A 23,870-nucleotide genomic window follows, 5' to 3' on the forward strand; every position below is an offset into this window, starting at 1 on the left:
TTTTCTCCAACAAACCTATAAGGCCTGAGTTGTTTGCATTGGGTTGTATAAAAGATGGACACAGTCTCTGGACACCAAAATACATCATCTGTCAATCAGCTATATCTACTAAATACACAAAATTCAATTAAGAGCATTTCTCAAAATACTTAAAGTTCCTGTAAACAGAAAGCCTTTAAACCTCCTAACTCAATTATTTCTGACTCATGCTGTTGTTTTTAGATATAATTGCTCTGTAAACATGTTTTGCGTGTGTATTCATTTAGGGTAGTTAATTACTTTTACTGCAAGTAAACACTCCCGCGCATTTATACATAAACAGGTTTTTAAAGTGGATTCTGTTGGCCTTAAAAGTGTGGTGGTGTTTGGAGAACTAATATTTTAGCCTTATCATTGCAGGTGCTGCCTTGTGCTGTTTTTATATGCAAGATGAAAAAGGACAGTATTTGAGTCAGTCATTTAAAAACTTAATTTTATTTATTCTTAAGGGTTTTTGTGCATATTTACTTGGAGTGTCAACAAATACGTGGGATACTGTGACTCAGTCAAGGTGTAGTGAATAGGAGGAGGTCACAGAAATATGATGGGTGAGAAAAAAAAAACTCACCAAGAAGTGCAGAGCAGACTGAGCCCACACTGCAGATCAGAAGAGAGGAAAATCCAAGGTTTTATTCTCAAATCACCCCTGAATTGGAGTTCTGCTCCGGGATCACGGGTCAGCTAGCCATGAAACCTTCACTTTTGCTTTGGACTAAAGTAAGAAAGAGGGAGAGGAAGGGAAAGCGAGCGAGGAACAGGAAGGAAGCCGTGCAGAGCCGAAGCTAGAAGGTAGACAGAAAGAGGAAAACACAATGAAATTATTTATGGTTCACGACAGGAGGCAAGAAAATAGGGCTTGTGAGAAAAAACAGACCCTGCGGAAGAAAGGAAATAACGGACGACGCTGCGTTTAGAGCAGCTGTTTTAATCCTCGTGCTATCACAGAGGATACAAACTGATGAGTTTCATTTTTAAGCAATTAGAATAATCTCCTTTAAGGATACTTCTGCTTGTGTTCTGGAGTTTTGTCTTAATAGTCACATCCCTGTTGCATCCCATGTGTGATTTATTTGGCAAATTTCCTGGAAAACTTTATTTTATGCGATAAAGTTAATTTCTATTCCAACCATCACTTCTGCGTAGCTATTATTTGTACTGTATCGTCAAAGGGGTATAAAGATTGACCTAAATGGGTGAGTGTCCCTGCAGATCATCTTATCTGTTGCATGATTAATAGATTTTTTATTTTATTTAGTAAGAAAGAGTCTAAAGTTAGTCAGAGAAAAGCACCAGAAACATAAGCAGGTAGTAAAAATAAAGGTGTTTTTTTATGTCTGCAGTATTTTTATTTATTTTTTTTGCATAGCACCATAAATTTAAAGTCCATCTGCTAATTACTGTAGATTTATAATTCAATTGCAATGTGAAAATGGATAATAATAATAATATAAATGTTATAAAATCAAGAAAGGTTCTAAGTAAGGAGTAGATTATCCAGTCCAGAGGTTCATAATGAGCAAAAGGTGCTACAGAAAGCAGAGGGAACTAAATCAGACAAAACACACTTGGCAAAAGCAACTGTCAGATCAGAAAATAGAAAACAGGAATATAACATTGTACTGTCAAAAAACAGTACATTAAAACGATGTTTGTCACATTTCTTCTATTTTTGCTTTAATTGCCACAGGCACACGTTTCAAATCATCAGACAAATTCAAATATTAGACAAAGTTTTGAAATTGTGATTCTCTTATGAAGAAAAGGAACTTTCCAAACCAACCTGGCCCAATGTAAAAAAAAAAAACAAAAAAAACGTAACAGGCCCCTAATCATAATAACTGTCTGTGCCGAGCTTGGTGGCAGTAACTCTGTTCAGGCTCCTGGTTTACTGGAGTCTTTTATACTCAAAGGACATTTGGTCAATTATTCTATTAAGAATTTTTTTATCTCACTCGATGGTTTTCCACCTTGAATGGCCCCATTTAAGATTGTGCCACAGTATCTCAATCGAATTCAAATCAAGACTTTGTCTAGGCCACCCCAGAAACTCTGATTGTTTTAATCTTTTGTATTTGTTTGAAGTAAACGTGGTGTTGTGTTTTCGATGTTTGCTCTCCTACAGCAGTAAGTTTGCTTGAGGCCGAGGTGCAGAACCTCAGATGTTCATGGTCTGTCAGACCAAAACGTTGGCATTTACGCCGTCAACAGAGAGTCTCCAAAACTACAACCTGCAACAGTAAATCAAAAGGTGTTTCGACTTTGAAGCCAGTTACTTTTCACAAATCTAGAAACTGAAGCAAGAACAGGCATACTGCCCAAAAGCAAATAATAGTAAATGTTGTCACTAGTGATGAAAATGGGAGAACTATGTTTATTTCTTGTAAGTCTTAGTAGTCAGACCAAAAAGTCTGAAAGTCATCAGAAATATTCCAAAAACTATCAGTGAAGTTAAATTCACGTTTCTAATGAAATGTTTCCATCACTCTAAAATAAAGAATATATAAACTTAGAACCAAAGTGCTTTACAATTTAATTTATTAAAACTGGAGATTGAAAGCTCACCGTTGAATACTAATGCTTCATATATGGCATTTTCTGCATAGGTAAAAAAATATGGGGGGCAGGGGGAATCTACGCTCTTAATGTTTTTTGATGTATTTATTTTTTGTAATCTGCTTATAATTTGATATCCACACCGAGAGAACCCTCCTTTCAGCCGTCTTGTAAATCCTTAATATAGAGCAGAGCCATTTTAGCGCCTGAGCCGCTATCACCCATCATGGAAATCATTTGTAAGCATATCAGTGAAAACAAATACAGAATAATATCCTGGTCTGAGGGGAGGAGGTGGAAGTGTTGTCTTCTGTGTTCCTTGTTGTGATTTTAATGAGGATGTCAGAGCTGTCAGTGCTGTAATAGCTGGTTGTAATAAGCTTCTCCCTCATATGCTAAGACAAATTGTCCTGTTGTTATTCTAATGATGTGTTGAATGTGTTTATGCCGTTGTTTTTTCCCTCCACATGCAACAGTTTCACGCACTCGATCCGGGGTTAACCAGAGTCAGATGTCGTTAGCAAATAGATTGTCGCTTTGACATATTTTTATTAGTTTTATTTCCAGGCTTCATTCTTGTTGCCTGTCAGCTCCTCGTTTACTAGCAGCACACCGCCATCTAGTGTTTATTTGGGTGTATTGCATCAGTATACATGCTCATTGCATTGACGCTATGGATTCATTCAGCAATGACAGAAAAGGCAGACCTTTCCCAGTGTCATATTTATTTCACTCCTCTTATTTTTTTCAATCATCTACCATTTTCAATACTCTAACTTAATCCTAAATGTTCATATTAATCCTATTGGATTCCCTTGAAATGCCGCCTCTAAAACAGTTAGATTATTCCAGCTGGTTGAAAGAATGCAGTTTATTCATTTTGCATAATAAATCCACAATTAAACACATCTTTTTTTTTCTTTTTTTTTACGTCAGTACTTCACACAAAACTCATCTCCCCCTCTGTGCGTAAATAATTGTAAGAAGTAAACTGTTTATTTTCTGCAACTGCGCCTAACAGATGTGCTAATCAAATATTTGCATTGCTAAAATGGGAGTCACTCCCAATTAAATTCACACTTTTCACCCACCTCGACAGATGCCAGAGTGAAGCTGTGAATCTCTCTTATTTGTGAAACTAAACTTAATGTGCGAGGTTTAGTCTAACATTGCCAGTCAAAACTCTTGCATTGAGTGCAGCCCTGACCCCTCTGGGCAGTATCAGAGCCGCTGAAGTGCTTTGGCATCAGTGTGACAGGATTAACACATCAAAAGCGGAGTTGGGGCCTACAGCGGCGTCACACAGTCAGTGCAGCACCTTTCATGTTCTGCTCAGGTTCACCACAATTTCACGTAAGCCAACAGCAAGTCAGACGGAAAAAGATAATGGGGCCAACCTGCTGCTATCACGCTTTCCTTCAGCTGCAGTGAAATATGTCAAATTCTGTGTGTTTGATGAAAGATTTGAGTTCAACAAGCTTAAGTCAGGGAACGATATCTGACTGTGTCACATGGCTGGGATGCAAAGGGACCATTTAGGTCTGACATTCGAGCTGAAATTATTGCTGCAAGCCTGCATGGTCTTACTTTTTATTATGCAAATATTTAACAGTTAACAGAAGCAAAAAAGTTCAACTCAAGCAGCCTAAGAGGCTTCATGTCTTGGAGTTGAATCCCAGACATTTACGCTTGGAAAGAGTTGGAATATTGAAGGCGAATGGATGAATAAAATCGTTATTTCAAATGAGCACGTAACAAATTTAAATGAAAACAAAACAAGTATAAAATTACATTTTCTGACAAAGAAATTATGTCGAACACCATAAAGTGAGGTCGTAGATTATAGAAGTAAGAAGAATATCTCTAAAACCCAGCTTTTTCCTGTTTGAAAATGATTTGGAGGAAGTGAATTTTTACCCCATCTAATTCGCTATATGCACTTTTAAACTGTACGTATCTACAACTACTGTATAACAAAACTCATCACTCATATCACTGATAAGCAGCTTCAATGAAAATGCACATATATTTAGGTATGAACTTATGCACGGATAGTTAGCGACACAGCTAGGCATGTCTGAGTTATACAGTAAATATGATTACGTTCCGTTAAGACCAAAATTATTCAAATTCAAAATTATGTATTATTAATATTTTTTTATTATTATTTTACCAATATATTTTTTATAACTAAGTAATAGTAACCCCAGTCCTGCTACAATCTGTTTGAAAAGACAGTGATGTTTTTCTTTACTTGCCTTGTAATTCAAAGGTCCAGCTCCACCTTCCTCGTGTCAAATGTCAAGACACTTAATCTCAAGTTACCCACAAATCTTTGCAATGAGTGTATGAGCGTGTGTGTGTGTGGTAGTGAGTGCTTCGAGTGCTGCGTAGAACTAGAAAAGTACATTCAGCCCATTTACCGTTTCTATTTCAACTTTAAGAACAAATATTCATTTTGGGGGTTTTTTTTTGGTATCTTGATCTCATGTCAGACACTACTTTGAATATATCTGATGTCTGTGTATTAACATTAATAAACAATGTTTAAGAATAAATAAAAAAAAGAGAGATTTGAAATACATAAAACCAAAGCTTTTTCACGTGTTTTAAAAGCTTCACTGAAACGCAGTTGTCCTTTTATGTCTTGCCTAATAGCCCCTTGTCTTTGTTTAGGTTGTCGACATAAAAGAGAAACTGAAATTGTCCAAGAAGTTCTGGTCGAGTCTGCCGGAGGCGATGTGTGTGGAGGACAGAGTGACTGCCGGAAACGCCAGTGATGAGGATTGCTGGAATGGACACACCAAGGGCAGGTAAGGGGACTGCAGCCCCGCAGCTTAATGCAGGCTAACACAAAAGGTTACTTAGAAGTCCAAAGTCTTTTCAGCGTGCCTGACGTTAAGCAGTCTGATCCTAGAATTAAGAGGCAAGCTTTTTTTTTTTTTTTTTTTCTTTTCAGTGCACTGTGGAGGAGCTGGGCATATTTTCATTTAGAGCTGCTTAATTAAAAAAAAAAAAAAGGATGTGTCGCTTTTATTGTTACGGTTTTCCTTCAGTATGTAATGAGTTGTATGAAATATACTGTTGTTTTTATTAAGAGAAGCAATTTCTCTTTGTTCTTTGTTTGGCTGTGCCAGCTCGGTGTTAGCTCTTAATCTGATTTCTTTACGTGGAAAAAAAAAGAAAAACTTCGACTGCCCACAGACTTTCATTTTTTGAGTTGCAAAAGTCTTTACTGAGTGTTGTTTAGTTTACATGTTTAGGCACTATAAACTACAAACTTCAATATGTTTTATCATGTTAGTCAATCTCGTTGATTGTCAGACCAGCAATAGCTATGAAGTTCAAAGAAAATGATAAATGTTTGGAGAATCTTTTACATATGTGACCCTTGTTTGTGTTGAGCGCTGCTAAGGTGCACATTTTCCTCCAATTGCACCTGCAACTCATTTAGAGAACCAGCTGTGCACATCTTGCTTTTTCTTGTTTGTAAAATAGTTCAAGCACAGATTGTAATTTTTACTCAGCTTCTTCCTATCAACTCTGACCACCTTTCTTGTCCTTGATGATAAAAAAAAATCCCCAGCACTTTATTTCACTGTGTGGATAGCACATTCAGAGCAATGTGCAATGTTAGCTTTTTTTGGATTAAAGAGCAAAAGTTTGGTTTTGGCCTGATTTGAGCAGAGTGCCCTCTACCAAATGTTAGCAACATCCCCAGCATATTCGCTGTAAATAATGCTTCTTATGGCTTTTTTTTTTTCCTCCCCAACAACAACATTTGTCTTAATACTCTTTCATAAAGGTCAGATTTTTGGAGTGCCTGACCTACCGATTTCTTGGTACATCTGCAGTTTTCAGCTGATTGAAAATTCATTTGCTTGCACTAGATTTTTGTTACTGGTGTCATATTAAATAAAACTCAACATGAACACATTCCACACAAATTTTCAATGTGATTTTCTCTGTTTCGTTTCACCTAATAATTATACACTGTTTTTTGTGTTGGTGTATCACGTAAAAGGAAATACAAATGCATAACACTGTATTTAAAATGACAAAATGTGAAAAGATTCAAGCAACATGTACACATTTACATGGCTCCTAATGTAGGATGTCATTCTTTATTAATTTTTTTGTCATCCTTGAGTCAACAAACAAACAAAAATGTTACCTTTTCAAATTCAGTGACATTTCAGGGGTATATGTTAGCTTGAGTGATTAGCGCTTATGGGAAAACAAACGTTGTTGTGTCACATGATTTGTGGAATTCTGTCACATGGCAACCCGCAGCCTATTTATCCACCAGGAGAGCAGGCAGCTGACATACTTTTCCCCGGAGAAATACCTCACAAGTGTGTCAGTGTATTAACTGACATTATGGGGTCAAATTCCCATTTCTCAAACGTTGCTGTGAACCTAAAGAACCTATTTCCAATCGCTTTATAAAAATTAGACGTATTTCAGTTATGGGTGGAATTAGTCTACCCTCCAACCACTTGTTTGGTGCTGCTTATTTTCCTAAAGCCTGTGACGATAATTATTTCTGTATTATATCTTTGCATAGAGAGTGCCTTTCTAAAAAGTCCACCTGGCTAATTGAATTTGTTTTGTTTTGTGTTTTTAATAAAGATACTTTCCTGAAGTCCAAAAGGACGGCCTAACCAACCAGATGAATAACCCTGAGGTGGGTGTTGACATCACACGACCCGACACCTTCATCCGTCAGCAGATCATGGCTCTGAGGGTGATGACCAACAAGCTGAGAAACGCATACAATGGCAATGACATCAGCTTTCAGGACTCAAGTAAGCTGTTAGCCATTTTTGTAATGCAGGCGAATGAATCAGAATGCTTTTTCTGCTTTGCTTTAGGCAGCTGTCATAGTTTTGTTTTTTTTATCTTTATTGTTTGTTGGAACATTGAAAAACACTTCTTACATGAGTAAGACAAAGACATTGCAAGTATATTTTGGTAACACTTTATTTGAAGGGGGTGAATAAGACTGTCATAAACATGACATAACATATCATGAACATGAATAAGCCTTCATGAATATTTATGACTGTCATAAAGCATCATTCAGTAAATTATGACACTTTTAATACAAAGTTGACATTGATATAAATTTGTTATAAAATTATTACTGATTGCACTTTGAAAAATTAGGTAACTTTATGTTATTAAAGGTAAAGTTTAAAAAGTAATGATTTATTGGTTAATGTCAAGTTGTTATAACAAAGACATTTTGAATAATGTCAACTTTGTGTTAAAAGTGTCATAATTTACTGAACGATGCTTTATGACAACAGTCATAAATATTCATGAAGGCTTATTCATGTTCATGGCATGTGTTATGTCATGTTTATGAAAGTGTCGTGACAGTCTTATTCACCCCCCCTTCAAATAAAGTGTTACCTATATATATTTTTTTAATCATAAAGTCCTTCTCCACATTTGAAGTATGTGTATTGTTACTGATGCATATCTGTCATGTATTGCAATTCTCTGGGAAGAAATGTGCAAAATGTAAAAAGTGCTTTTGCATAAGAGTTTAAAAAGTTATTTTGCTGTTTGGTTGCTATGTATTTTTTCTTAATGGACTTATTGGCCATTTGATCATCTTGGGATGACCATAAAGAAATTAAATGTGAAAACACAAAGCTTGAGTGCCCCTATGTAGCTGGCTAGGATACTATGATTATTTACTAAAAACAAGAAATCTACTGCTTACTGCTCTGGAAATGTTAAAACAAAGGTTCTGTACAAAATCAGTTTTAACAAACTTGTAAGAGAATATAATATTCCATGTACAAGGAATATGACCTATTCTCAGAAATTCAAAGGTGAACCTTGAATTACCAATGATGAACTCTTACGTTTTTTTTTTTTTTTGTTGTTGTTTTTTGTTCTGCTCTTGTAAATCAGGTGATGAAGGCAGCGGCTCAGGCAGCGGAAGCGGCTGCACAGAGGGCTGCACCACAGACATGTACAGCACTGCCACCGAAACCCCAGTGGTGAGAGCCGACCGGAGCGGGCCTATGGAGGACTCTGCCCCGCACCATGCACCATCCATAGCACTGCCAACCATGCTGGCTCTGCTAGCTCTAACTCTGCACCGACAATGGAGATAATGATGGAGCAACAAGCGAGATATGGACTGCAGGGTTTTTGTCCCCCTTTTTTCTCCTCTCTGGCAGTTTTTGTATTCAAGCACATTGGAGCCACAGTCGAGCAAAGAGCATTCGGCCTACCAGCGTTGATGCTGCAGGATTATGCTCTGAGAAAGAGAGTAGTCATCCACATCACGATTTTCCACTTTTCCAAAGATCATGCAGTGCCATCCCTAGACTTTATATTTCATGAAATCATTTCAGTTTCTAAGACTGATGCGGATACAACAAACTCTGCTTCAGAGATTTTTTTTTGGAAAAAAAAAATCTGTACATTTATTTCACATATGGCAAATGTAAACATAGGTTTCCAATTGGGGAAAAAATATAGTATGCACTTTGAGCTTTTTTTGTTTTTTTGTTTTTTTTTTATAGAATTTTTTTGTCTGAAGAAAATGTAAGAAGATATGTGGTTAAATTATGCACCTTAAAAAGGTACAATAAGCTTAATAAATGTTTGATAATATATTTTAAAGAGGTGATGATCATCTAAGTGCAAGAGGATTCAGGAACAGCTTTGGTTAGAATTTAATTAAATATAACATTATGCCATTTACTGATTTGTGAAGGAAAAACGATTATTTTAAATTTCCTTTTTGTGAATGCAAATTCAGAGTTGTGCTTCTTTATCTTTCTTACGGTTTCAATCGTTTTGGGCTGTAGATGCTCTATTGTTTTAAACAGAATCTGCACAAACTTATAAATACTCACAAAATCAGTTCAGCAGTGGCCTTGTGCTACAGCTGACTTGAAAGGTCAGGATTAACATTTTATTTACTTTGCCTTGCACCAACTCCATAATCTGCAAAATATGCTCATATCTTGCCAGTTTCTTAACTTAGCTTCAGCAGTGGAAAACCTAAAATCATTTCTAAGAGGGTTTTTTTTCTTCTTTTATCTGCAGAGAAGATGCCACTAATTTACTGTTATGTAGCTCTATGGTTAAACAGCTCTGTTAACATTTTGTTTAAGATGTGATCACTCAGTATAGTTTAAAATATTTACTTCAAGTTTAAAGGGATAAATACTGTCATAATTTAATGCCATCAATAATTGAACAGGTAGGAAGTGGCTACAGCGGCTAATTATTAATCTTCTACTACAACCATAAGGGGCTTTTGTGGATTGTTTTTAAGCTAGGTTCTGTTGAGAGGAAATGGCCCATCAGTAATTTACCTTTCATAGATAACTCTCTTAGCATCTTAACATTGATGAAAGATGAGAAATTCAAAAGCTTTTAAATGACCTAAGATACGCAGGAGATGATTATTCTCTTTGGTCTGTAGCTAATTATTATGAAGACTTCTGCTGTCTGTAGTCCATAGCAATGATATTTCTGTACTTAACAAACTTTGAAACAGAATTGGTTTTTGGTGTTTTTCCATTCAAACCATTGTTGTGCAAGTTCACTTTTCACCAGAATTAGCTGCACTTTCAGTTCACACAGGTTAAAACAGAATTAGTTCATATTCAGAATCCACCATTTTAATGCTTTTTTGTACAGTCACACCACATCAAGTTTCAATTTACAATTTCCAGCATTAATTAGCACGTTGATTATTTTGTAGCCTAGCATTCGCCAGGTGATTCTCTCTGCTCGCATAAAATGTATTTTAGTTTGACCGAGCTATCAGTAAAGCTCCTCTTATGCACAAAATTCCCTGTTTGAATTGTAAGAGATCAACGTGAGTGGATAGTTTTGATTCTGCTTCAGTACTGCTTCAGTACTTGAACTAGAAAAACCTTCACTTATGTGAATTATTCTCACTGTTATACTGGCTATCCTTATAGCTGGTAGATGTGACAGAATGCATTTAAGTGCTGCTTCAGTACATAGAAAACCTTGACATGAATTTTCTGACACAATACTGATAGAACTGGAGTAAAGAAACAACTCAACACAATCTACTCCTTTTAAATAGTTTAGACCGTCAGCTTATAATATTAGGTATGTATGTTTGTACATTATCAATAAAGTCTGAGCGCAAAGACAGATAAATGTGTTGGCGATAAAAGCCTAAAGCAAACCGGTGCACAGATGCACATACGGCAATCGCCAAGGTTTTTTTTTTCCTTCAGAGAGAAATATAACTCTTTCTGAATAAGAAAAATGTGACCTAAAATGGTTTCCTGATAGATGCCTGTGTTATGTATCAGGTTAACACAAGGGAACAGTTCATGCTTCTGATCTGAGAAACAGCTTTGTTCAAGTCAGTTGTTTGAAAAAGTTAATGCCACTTATGTAAACACCATTTTGAACAAAGTCAAGTGCAGATAACACTGAAACAAAAATATTATCCGGTTTTTGTTTATCAGTGGATAGCTACTCTATCAAGAGACACTTAATAAAAAGTTTTACATAGGAAGGTCATTTCAATGGACTATGGACCGATACAGTCTTTACTGTAAAAAAAACATTATCTATTTAACACAGCTATTAAGTACAAAATTAAACCCATTAAACATTACCTGATATTCAACTTTTTCATAAATGATTTGATAAAGGTAATAGACGATGGCACGTTCAGTATGTTCTTGTTAGGAGGTCAAATGTAATGTTTTTAACAAAAGCACTAAGAGAGTTATCAACTTCAGGTAACTAATCTCTAACCAGAAACAGAAAAAACCTTTCACACCTGTGGCTCTAAAGACAATCAAATTAGGAGATTCCTATTGGGCATCTCAAATTAAGTTTCCCACTAACATATTGCGTTTGAATTACAATGAAATTATATGCAAATAAAAATTACTGGGTTGGTCTGCAAGAGCAAACCTATATTCTTGTGCTGCTGTAAAACTTTACATGAATTTAAATTAACTGACTGTATCATGTTTTAGTGCTGCATCCTCAGAATATATTACACGTATTTACCAACTATCATCAGATGTTTCATACCTACTGGAACTACATTTAGAAAAAAAAAAACGCAAAAACATGCTACTTCTTTGCGTATTGAGTAACTGCCCTAATAATCCCAGGCAGTATTTAAAAATGTCAACTTCAAATGACAGAATTGAAAAGAATACACAAGTACATATTACCATACTTGTTGGATGTCTGGGAGTTATTAAGAGGGGCAAGGAGCAAACATCACACAGTGGTGACAGGGAATGCTAAGAATGACTCCCTGAATTTATCTGGAAAGCTTGAATGGTTATGTCTGCAGCACAGACAGGCTTGAAGCCGACCACAGTCACCTGTGAAATGAGAATCTGTGGGGACCGGACAAGGCTGAATGCTTCAGTGAAGCTCCTCAGTAGAGCGTACTTACAGAGAATGTGAGAGACCTTGGCACCGCTGAGGGGCGCGGACAAAACCGGTCTGGATGTGCGCTCCCTGTTCCCTGAGAGGCCGTCGGGTTCATAACCAGCAGGCCAACTGAGCGTACACATCCGCAGAATTAGCCTGTGTCATGCCCTTCATAATGTATCAAGAAAAAAATGTGTTGAGCTTTTCAATATTGTTTGAAGTACTCATTTACATCCACAGTGCAAGAACAACAATACAGGAAAAAATACGCAATGTGTTTCTTTAAAGTGATTCTTTATTCTGACTATTCATCTCACAAGATGCCCTTTTTTTTTTTTTTTAATCATTGAACTTTTAATATTTTTGCAATAAAAGGTTAAAAACAACAGCTAACCCAGTGCTGAATCACATCAATTCTTTACAAGTCACATTTATTTTTTACTTTTACCTTGGAGGTAAAGAGTTTGTTGAGCGAAGATGCCTTAATGTATTTCAACCATACCGTTAAGATGATTGCATTTCTGTTTTATTACTATTGAGAATAAATTCTAAACATTTTTTAAACAGATTTCTCCTTGTTATAACTTTGTGAAAGGTATAAAAAAAACTAGGATTGCGAATAGGATTAAGATTTTGCCACTACACAATGACCTGCAAAACTGCAGAAACCTTTTTACTTGTTTCATTGAAATCACAAACTTTGTTGAATTTGTTGAGATTTTATAAGACAGACCCACAACAAAAATAAAGCAGAAATGTGGAATGGGATGAAGACGACAGATCTATTGTTTTTTTTTTACAAATGAAAATCTAAAAAGTGGCATGCATTTGCATTGAAACTGTTTTAGTCTGGTGCCCCTAAATAAAATCCAGTGTAGTCGGTTCCCAACTCGGCACATGTGTCTCTAGTGGACTGAGGGTTTCTAAACAAACTGCATCAGGAAGACAATAGAAAGGTCAGAGCTATGTGATATTTAAAGTAGATTAATTAATAATATCCCAAGTTTTTAGCATATTTGATCAACTTTTAAATTAATCATCTAAAAATTAATGGATTGGCACTACAACCAAGGCATGGCCATCTGACTAATCTGGGTAAGGACATTTCCTGAAAAGTTGCTAATAGGCCTGTGGGAACTCCTCAACAAAACAATTAGGAGTATATTTTGATTTAATAACCATTAGTTGTCCACTTCACAAATTTTGCCTTTATGGAAAAATAGCAAGAAGAAAGCCACTGTTGAAAGACGGACATATGATACTGGCTTAGCTTAGTCAGCTTTTTCAAAACAAAGCATGTAGGACAGTGAAACACTGTGATGAGTTTAACCAACAAGTTTTAATTTGGGGGGGGGGGGGGGGGGGTTTAATTCAATCAAAAAGCGAACAGCTTTTCAAAAATTTGGTGACATAATTTTAAGATGAATACCTTTACAAAGCACTGTGCATGATTCAGAGAACTCTTCTACGGTTAGTCTTAATATCTAAAAGGAGGTTTTTCTTTTTTCTTCAGTCTTAGAATCAGTAATTTTCTAACATCACAGACTGACAGCTCCATTGCTCTGAGGTAAGTTTGAGCACTGAGGTGCATTTTGGAACAACAGGTGATGGCTAGGCCTCCTCTGTGTACTTCCTGTTTGTGAAATCAGCTCTTATCAGTGGTTCAAAGCCTCTGTTTCTCCGCTGACGCAGGTAGAGCACAAAGATAAGGAGAAGCACCAGCAGGCCGACAAAGACGCCTCCCAAAGTGGAACCCAGCACAAACACGGCTCCCTCATCTGCATCTGCGGAAAGAAAGGAGAGATACTCTGAAAATCCAAAGGTTTGTATCGTCAGTAGGGTTAGGATGTGACGACTCATGCTGTAATAAAGACATCTAACTGTAAACTATTATAATTTGCATAACACTGCCAGCCCCACTTATTAACTTCAGTGAAAAACAAAAATAATAATGAAATAATTATACACTCTGTTTAACATTCATAATGAATCATTCCATTTATTTTAATCATTGAAGCATTTATAAACTTAACATAATTTAGATAATTAATTGAAGTACTCAAATATTTCAATAATTTGTTAGTTTCTTTACGTGTATATTTTCAGTTTTATTTAAACATTCACATGTGCACAATTTTAAGCAGTCATATTGCATGAACTGTGGCACTTTTGAGTTCTGTATGCATTAAAAAAGTTATGTAGTCATAATTTTTTGTTTATTTTTTTATTAGCTCAGTATTCACTCACCATCGAGGGAAATGGCATAGGAGTATCCCAGCCGATCCGATGTGACGTAGATGTCTTCATTAGTGATGGGAGGGAAAAAAGGAACCATATTGTAGTCCCTGTTGTGACCAATAGGAGCCATCTCATCCGGATAGGTGGCGTTGGATGGAACAAACCTGCGCATCCATTCATCGAAAATGGCATCGGTGAAAGAATGGAGCACCTTTAAATTTGAAATGACGAGAAAAGCGTGGTTATTTGGTTTGAATCTAACTGTATACTCAAATTTTATTGTGTGCGACTGAATTCCTACCAGGAAGATGGGATCATTGGCTGCAGAGTGGGACAAAGAGCTGGTTCCATTGAGCATAGCGTGAACGAGGTTGTGAAGGTTGTCGACCGTATCATCCAGTTCGCCATCTGGCTTTTCGTACCCTTCAAGTGCATTTCTGTTCATTTTAAACAAACTAATCAATGACTTATGACTACCAAACCCTTCAATTTTTTATAGACCTAACAGCCAACAACACATTCATAACACGAACTGTTGAGTTTTACCTGAAGCTGGAGGAGGAGTTGGTGAAATATGGAGGACTGTCAAACTCTCTGATTCCTAAACAGCTTCTGACATCACTCATGGTGGGTAGAGACATGTTGGTTCTCCTCTCCATTCCTCTCTGAATAAAACCCTCATTCGTGCCATTGCAAAGAGTCACTAGACGGTTATAATCATCCAAACTAGAAGGAGAAAAATATGTCCGTTTTCAAGAAAGAGCTGGATGCACAATCAACGTAACTGCAAGAGCTACAGAGCCTTGGAAAAATATTTATGCACACTGATTTTTGATTTTGCATTTTGTCACGTGAAAGCATCAAACTTTGATGTATTTTATTTGAAATTGTTGTGAACAACCAGCATAAATGTTGGATGAGAGTAAAACTGATCTTTTTAACCTTCATGCAAAACGCTTGGTTTCAGGTTAACATCAACCTGAAAGCGGAACCATAACAGTGGCACTTTGTGATGCCAGTGTTTGTCTTGTAGCTGCTTATTTTCAAATCAAAGAAACTGTCCAAAGATGGCAAGAAGGTGGTAGAGCTAAATACCTGTAAGAAATCATGTTAGAAGTTGCAAATACTTAAGATAAGGGCTCAAGTTCAGTTTACAGTCAAACAATGACTCCAAATCTAAGTCTGAGTGTCTTAAAACAGAACAAATTTATGTGTTAAAATAGACCAATCAAATTGAAATCCAATTGTGAAAATGTGACAACTGGTGCTTACTGATCCTTTCCATCCAACCAGACTGAGTTTGAGCACTTTTGCAAATAAAAATGGCCAAACATACAGTATTTGCCTATGTGTGTGTTTTCACACAAAACACTAACACACGTTTCCAGAAAGGTGGAAATCTCTGTCTAGTTGATGTCTGAAATCTGGAAACCACGATGCATCTGTTGGCTGCGGCTATCACGTTAACGCCACAACTCAACACAAAAAGTCACAGAATCTTCCAGTATTTGTCTCCACCCATTGGATTGTGACATTTCAAATAAAAGGCATTGAAGTTGATAACTGCAACATGACAAAATGTCAAAAGCTTTTCCGTGGCAGAGTATTATTCTGTCGTTCGTTGTGCTGACCTGTTGCACACCACCCCCCATCTGGAGAATCTGGACTGGTTGCTGATGAGGAAGGGGTTGTCTGGGTTCCTGCCTCCAAGCAGAGAGTCTGTACACACATCACACTCACTCTGTCCTGTGGCAAAGTTCCAGTAAGGAATTGCAAAGTCCTCATTGCCTGTCAGTCTCTGCAGAAAAAAAAACAAAACAAAAACAATAATAAAATATGTATTTGATTCTGTTTACACAAAATCTAAGTTGCACTTTTGCTTGACTGACAAATGGATAACATTACCTGAAGCTCTCTTTCCAAGCTCAGAAGGTGGTACCTGTGCCAGGTAATGAATGCTGGACCTTTGTGTGAGAAGTCTATGGCTCTGAAAGGGCGACCAGGACCTGCAGGAAAGGCATTATTTAACAACTAACGTGATCTCAAGCTTACACAGGACAATCAGGCCAAAAAAGGTTCAACAGAATCCAATCCGGCCAAAGCTTTTTCAAATCAAACTAGCTCAAATCCAATTATGATATGATACAGACAGATATTGTTGATTAATCAGCAAAATACTTGGAACAGTCATAAAAGATCATTTTGGATATTAAATTTAAACACAGGGCTTTCATAAAGTTACTAAAGTTACATCTTGGTGTTTTATAAGTGCATACCCCTGGAATTAAGTATACCTTACGAGTTAATCTTCATAACTCTGTTAAAGGCTTGTGTATTTTCAAACACTAAAAATTGTTTCCTGATGGAGACAATGGTGAAAATAACTAATAATGGTGATTGTTATTGTATCAACAGCAGTTTTTTAAAACTTATTGACATCTCTTTTATGTAATGTCGGTATGGTACAATCTGTCCTAGCTTTTCGTTTTGTACTTAAATATAAAACGAAATAATTTGGTAACACTTTATTTGAAGGGGTGTGCATAAGACTGACATGACACTGTCATAAACATGACATAACATTTGTCATGAACATGAAGAAGTCTTTATGAATGTTTGTGACTCTTGTCATGAAGTGTCATTCAGTAAATAATGACACTTTTAATGCAAAGTTGCTCTAAAAGATGCATTAAAAGTCCATTAAAAGTGGCAGCTTAGCATGATTTTGTAAAAATATGACAATTTAATGCACAGTTGGCGTTTTTAATAGACTTTTAATGCAACTTTTAGAGCAACTTTGCATTAAAAGTGTCATTATTTACCAAATGACACTTCATGACAACTGTCATAAATATTAATAGACTCCTTCATGTTCATGACAGGTGTTATATCATGTTTATGACAGTGTCATGTCAGTCTTATGCACACCCCTTCAAATAAAGTGTTACCAATAATTTTAGCAGAAGTAGTTTTGTGCTCCTGAATACCTCATTAGTAATACGCAGTACGTGGTGCATAATATGTAAATTTACAAATATCTCATTCTCATTACAATAAAGTGTAATTTGATTACTTTTTGCAATGAAATATACACTGATAAAGACAACACAAATATTGATTTACCTAAGAGAGTGTCTCTGACTGAGTAGTAATGCTGCCAGACGAAGAAGTCATAAATGGAAATGTTGGCAAACTGTGGCTCTGTCCCGTTTGGTCCCAGCAAACCCAGCCAGTGCTGTGTGGCAATCATGTAGTCTGGATGGATGGTGTTCTTAGCCAGATCCAGAACATCCAGGAACTCCTGAATTTCCCCGCTGGTAAGGGAGTGGATGTTCTTCCTCAGCACAGGAGTTTTTCTCTGGTCACAGTTTGGACCAGTCCAACCGAACTTACACTGACCACAATTATAGCCGGCAAAGTTACCTGCAACACAGATAGCCAACCGTGAAACACTTGATACTTAAGGTAGGGCTTATGATGGCTTACACAAATTTTCTTTCACTCACCGCTGCATCTGCAAGTCTGATTGAAGAACTTGGTGGGCCACCTCTCTCTGTCATCGACGTTTCTGAGTCTGTACGGTCCCCCCCAGGGTTTGGAGTCCACTTGCACGGCCCTGCAGCTCCCTCTCCCTGACAGAGAGCCGCAGACGTTGGCAGGATTGGAGCCCAGAGCAGGGCAGCACAGCTTGGACCGGATCCCCTCCACTGTGCAGCAAGCTCGAGGAAACTGAGCTTCAGCGGGTTTAACGCAGAGCAGCAAAGACACAGTGCCGAGAACCAGCACAATCCTCATTTTACACCTATTTGTTTCTTCCAGCGAGTGGTGAAAAAAATCAGTTTGCAGATCAAGCGGTCGCTGTAAGGCAGTCGATTTGATGCCCCCCCCCCAAGGAGTGTGGAATCTCCCTCAGCCACGGTCTGCTGCTGTGAATCTTCAAATTAGATGGAGTGATAAAGTTAACATCTGTGGAAATGGCACTTTAAACCAAGTCATGTTGTGCTGCAGCTGGTTGCATGCAGATTAAGAAAGACTCTAATGTGCATTCTTGCTTTTGTAGAGCTGGGGAGGATTAAGACATTGGTCTTGTGATGATCACCTGACAGCCCGGCTGTGAGTTCCAGCAAGATCTGGAAGGATACCAAGTAACTGGCTATTATGTCGTAAAAACTTTTATGTAACAGCAGAAGACACTAAGATGTTTGGTTGTTCTCTGTGGTCGAGGCATTCACAGCTTGCCAAGAATAACTTCAAAACAAAATCAGCTTTCAGATCAATGCCACCTCTCAGGATTTTGGGAGTTCTGAAAAGAAACATTTCATCCAGAAATGTGTTATATTTTTTGGAGCTCATTATGATTCCAAGTTATTAGTTAATTACGTTTCACCTTTTCAAAACTTAACCTAATAGTTTCCTCGTTGTTTTCCAGACTTTATTTGTTGATTTTTTTTCTTTTGTCTATACAGCACAAAAAAAATCAACAAAAGTGGGCTTTATAAAGCTTGAACTGAATCATTAAACCAAACTCAAGTCAGTACAAAAAAAAACAAAAACAGAAGGGTGGAGTGTGGACTGGAGCTGGTAGTCAGTACAATGGGTGGAGGCACATGACCACCTATATGATAGCATGCCAGATGCCCAGTTTCCCACCAATACCATTAAGGTCAGAAAGATAAGCTTCAACAAGAGGCTATTCAGGAAATTCCATATAAAGACAAATATTTTCACTTTTCTGCAGATTATAGCAAAATAGCTAAAACCCTTTGAAAATATCTGTAATGGTGACATGTGCCTGTTTTTGTTTTGACTCCATCCATGTCGTGTCCCTGATTCCCTGCAGCTGTGCCGCTCCCTGATTGCTCCCCTTCTTAAGCCTCCCTCCGCGACCTGCACACTGCCAGATTATCGAACGCTTTCAGCAAGTAGTTTCTAGCTCTTCATCCACGCCCTGTGTATTACTGCCTCGCTCTTGCCCTTTGGATTTTCCCCTTTTGCCTTCCCTTGTTGGACTACTGTTTTTGCCTACCCGGATCTCGACCCTAGCCTGTTCTCTGACGCCGCTCACGCCCACTCCCTCGGACTCTGCTATCTTCCACCTCGTGTATGACCTCGGCCCGGCTGACCAAGAACTGGATCTGGACTCTATTCCTCTGATCCCCGGTTGTGAGTACGCAGCCCTGCATCTGCGCTTCTCCCCCCGCCCCCACGCACTATCTTCCAGCTAGTGCTTCAGCTAGTTATCCTGTGTGCCGCCCTTGGCTGTCTCCAATAAAGATCTGTGGTTTTCTGCTCACTCCTGTCTCGTGGCTGATTTCGGGTCCTCCTAGTGTGCATTACAATATCTGGGAGATTTTGTCACATATATGTATTTTGAGGGGATTCTGTGGTATAAACATTTGTTAAAGATTTGGGAAAAGGATGTGAAATCATCAATGGTGTTCAATGTTATTTAAAGATAAAACTCTTTGTGACAAGCAATTTGTATTCAACCATCGTCTAGCAGTGATTTTTGAGAATAGGGACAAAGTGGGTTTTAATTTTCCCATATTTTTTTTATTACTATTTCTCAACCCTATGTATGCAAATATGACAAATAATGTTTTGGATATGTAAAGATGCTAAGGTGCAGGCTCCCAGTTGCAACAATTTTTAAAAAATAAAAATTTTTATCGACCTGACCCAGAACTTTGTCATCACCATCTGACAAAAATAAATATCATTTATTTTTAAAATACCCTATTAGTGATATTTTCACTCATTTTACAGACAAATTCTACTCAAGAAGCAATATAAATATTATTTAAAACAAAAAACAACAAAAAGTCCATCTGACAGAGTTGACAGTATATGACTGAGTTGACACAGAACTGAAGGTGGTGACAAACTAGTGAGTAAAATGAAAAACTTGATACATGTGAAGTAATGCAATTTATGTAAAATACCTTAAAATGAATAAATTGCACATTTAAGTGAGATTTGACAATTTCACTGAAAGAGTCAGAAAAACTTTGATGGAGTTGACATCTGACGGAGTTGACAAAATACCAAACTACCTCAATTTATATGATGTTATTCTGAAGGAGGCCATATTGTAGCTCATCAGGTCCATAAAATCTTTACAGTAAACTAAAATTAAGCTTTTATTTCACAAAATTTCATCAAAGTTTTGTAAATTGTCAGTTATGGTGCTGACACATCATGGTTGTGACGAGTAACTTCAGAATAAAACAGAAAAAAAAACCTAAAGAGTAACATAGAGCTAACTAGCCCGCCTAGCAAAGGAAGAGAAAGAAAGAGGTCATGGGGTCCTCAGACGTTCTGGTGCCCCCCAATAATGCCTGATTTTTTTACATTCTTTTAATTTCTGACGGTGTTGACAAAAACTAGGGACAAATTTCAATGGAGTTGGAAAATATATAAAAATTATTTTTAATTCAATTTATTGACACTTTTATAATTATTTATATGACTACTTATACTTAATAGTCATAATATATAATTTTAGTATTTCTTTAATTGTTTTATACTATTATAATGTATTGACTTCTGCTCCGGGACAAGGGATTTTAAAGACACCAGCCACCTACTACAATGTTTAAAATAAAAAAATATTCAGCAAACACCAGGAAAATATACATTGTTGTGCTCACATGACCCAGGTTAGTTTAGTCAGATATTTGAAAATAATGTATTTTGTGTATATTTTATTCAAATGTTGTGCTTTATCCATAGGGCCTGTTTTGTCCCTATTCTCAAGAATCACTGTGAGTCAATACGTTGTAGAACCACTCTTGAATATTTGACACTTTTACTGGTTCATCTTCAGCTTATTCAGATGGGATGACAACGTCTGTGAACATCAGTTTTTAAAATTTTGCCACAGTTTTTGCATTTAATTTAGATTTGGACTTTGACTGGGCCATCCCACTGCATCTAAGTCATTCTATTTGGAAGGTCTCTTGGTTTAGGTGCATGATACAGCTGAATAAAGAAAGAGCTATCATTGTACAAACCACATTAAACAAGCAGAAAGGTTTTTAGTTATGTTCTTGGAAATGAACAGATACAACAGAGTCATGTAGAGTCTCTGTTATTTACTGATAATATCTGAGTCCTACTTCACTTAAGGCACAAATGTGGGTGATTCAAATATTTCTCGAAAGCTTTTAATTCTCCAATTCCTGGACGGTATTCCCAGAAGAAGTCAGTCATGGGATTGGTGTGAGCATTCTTTTGAGTATTAGCAAAACAATATATCTTGTTTTTATTAATTTATTTTTTTTATTATTATTTATTTATATTTTATTTTGGATTGGGAATAATTTAATAAACTTTTTTATTACATTTATTTTTTCATTCAGTTACTTGTACTTTTATGTTTTATTTTTTATTTTTTTTACTTCCTGATTGCAAACTTTTCCATATTCGTGTGTCATTTATGGATCATAGCATTTATTTCACGTTTGTTGAAACATTTTATTGATAAAACTGGTGTAGATTTTGATTTAGACATGGCACCAACAGGAACTGCTTGTATGACTGATTGGTCAGCCAGACAAAATGTTGCACATGTTCTCTGTGTTTAAGAGGCATTCTAGGAAAGGTGAATAACTTCTGATTTAAGAACCACAGAGCAAAAAAAAAGAAGAACAAAACAACAGGTTGAGATATGAAGATATTTAAATATGTATTTAAATAATTTGATTTTCGACTATATCATAGTTTCACTGACAGTTTCTGGTGTTTTACGATTCTCCAAGTTGGAGGTTTCAAACCTAAGTCGTGTTTCTGCTGGTAAAAGATGAAGAGCATGCAGTTTGTTAGCCATTTTGTCAAATCCTGCTGCTCTCACTATTTGTAACTTAAGATACAACAAACAGTCTGTGTGGAAAAAAACTGACACAACAGTGTTCAAGATAAAGGCAGTGCCCATTCAAACATCTTCACCTCAAGAGCAGAACACAAGATGCTAACATGACTCTCCAAAAAGCCATCATGGGACTTACAGCAGTTTAACTTCCCTGGGAAGTATCCAAGAAAAACACAGAAGTTTCTATAGAGAAAGTAGACAAAGACCAGAAATTCTGCATTTATCTTGTTTCGACAACTGAGCTTAAACTTGAACTACATGGACACCAATGAAGGACAGAGGCTCAGGCTCAAGTAGTCACTTTCTTATCTAGAAGTAAAATATAAGATTTGACATCAGTATGTGAAAATTTCTTTTTAAACAATTTGATATTTTGTTGGTTATTATGGGTGTTTTGCATTTTTAAAAAATCACAAAAAGGAAAACTGAAACTACGTTCCAATAATGCCAAATCAGTCTGAACTGTGACACTTCAGAATCAACACAAACATTCCAGCTGTGTTGCATTTCCTCAGCGAGATTATCAGTGCCGCACAGAAGTTTCAGTCATTTCAGCCGTTTACTGAAAACAGCTCCTTCAGCACTGGCAGCTTTCTAGTGGAATCTGTTATTCCCACTGAAACACAGGATGGTGCCAGAGAGCCATCAGGAAATAATAAATGTGCATAATGGCACACAGGATGTGGCTGTGAGAGCTAAATGCATTGCTGCTAAGAGCTTTACAAACACATTTAATAAAAAAGATATTTAACATTCAGCAGAGTAAAGCAGCATTTCCTCCTTTGAAAGCTGTAAAGCAGAGAAAGAACCCGGAGAATGTCTTTGCATATTAAATAATAGAGTAAACCCTGTTTGGTCTATTGTAGCTCGTCTTTTCACACAGAGTTTTAGTTATTCAGCTTCCTCTGGTTCAACATTGAGTGACTGATAATATTCCACCAAGCTCTAAATGAGTACTTATTGAGCATTGAATCTATTCTTTCTTGAGTCTATTGAGTCTTTCAAAGAAAACTGCAGATGGGGGGGGCAGAATCATGCACACAGAGAAATATGTTTCCACTTTCTTTGACAACAGGTGAGTGTTGCACTTAACACTTCAACCACTCTGAACACGTTTCATAGCAGCAACATGTCTTGGCTTGATATTACAGGCCTTTCACATTTTTAATTGAGGGCACTTCAGTTACATTTCCAGAGAGCAGCACTCTGTGTCCAAATTGAAGGTGCTAATTTCAATGTTTTGGCTGGTTGTTTCATTAACGATATGGAACTTGAGGAGCTATTCAACCAGTGCTACTGGGCTTTTGGAGATTTCTAATGCATATTCATATTAGTCTTTCAAATCAGCCCAGAGCAAATGCAATAGAAAACAGAATGCAAATCTTGTTTTGGTTTAGTCATGTCTTCTACTGAGGTCTTTTATTATGTATTTTGGAACAGACCAGATAAGCAAGAAAAAAAAAAAGATCTGCTTATTATTAAAATTGAAAATAAATCTTAAGTTTTCACAATTCACAAGATTATCTAAAAACAAAATGTCTTATAAAACAGCCATCAGAACTGTTTCCTTTAATATTCAACTTTTACTTTTAGTAGGTATTTTATGATGAGCTGGTTTTTATTGCAGTGCTCAAACTGTACTGTATTTATTCATCTGAATTTAACCAGACAATTTGAGATTGAATTTGTTAGGATTTGTCTCAAAATAAAGAAGTGATTTGAATTCAAGTGAATTCATTGACCGTCC

At 36.7% G+C, this 23,870-nt stretch overlaps 2 protein-coding genes across 5 annotated transcripts in view; one reads left to right on the forward strand and one right to left on the reverse strand.

The window, feature by feature from the left end:
• The window catches only part of LOC103458997 (glypican-6-like), a 110,451-nt gene extending 97,872 nt beyond the window's left edge, over positions 1-12,579 (forward strand). For all 3 annotated transcript variants that reach the window (XM_008400172.3, XM_008400179.3, XM_081602943.1), the window contains 3 exons: positions 5,269-5,405; positions 7,225-7,400; positions 8,521-12,579. In XM_008400172.3, the coding sequence (XP_008398394.2) occupies positions 5,269-5,405; positions 7,225-7,400; positions 8,521-8,726 (519 nt within the window). In that variant the 3' untranslated portion in view covers positions 8,727-12,579. The remainder of the gene's footprint in view (positions 1-5,268; positions 5,406-7,224; positions 7,401-8,520) is intronic.
• A 787-nt stretch (positions 12,580-13,366) lies between these two features.
• Positions 13,367-18,303, reverse strand: dct (dopachrome tautomerase). 2 transcript variants are annotated; one of them, XM_081602954.1, is made up of 8 exons: positions 17,760-18,298; positions 17,377-17,676; positions 16,159-16,259; positions 15,885-16,051; positions 14,800-14,979; positions 14,555-14,690; positions 14,263-14,464; positions 13,367-13,799 (listed from the first exon to the last, which is right to left on the reverse strand). In XM_081602954.1, the coding sequence occupies exons 1-8, from the start codon at positions 18,046-18,048 to the stop codon at positions 13,627-13,629; spliced, it is 1,548 nt and encodes a 515-aa protein (XP_081459080.1). In that variant the 5' UTR covers positions 18,049-18,298; the 3' UTR covers positions 13,367-13,626. The 2 variants fall into 2 exon arrangements, with proteins under 2 accessions (XP_081459080.1, XP_081459073.1); XM_081602947.1 differs by having other exon boundaries at positions 14,263-14,690; positions 17,760-18,303.
• Positions 18,304-23,870: the final 5,567 nt, after the last annotated feature.

This window comes from Poecilia reticulata, chromosome 2 (assembly GCF_904066995.2).
Source record: "Poecilia reticulata chromosome 2, P_reticulata-male-v2, whole genome shotgun sequence".
NCBI lineage: Eukaryota > Metazoa > Chordata > Actinopteri > Cyprinodontiformes > Poeciliidae > Poecilia > Poecilia reticulata.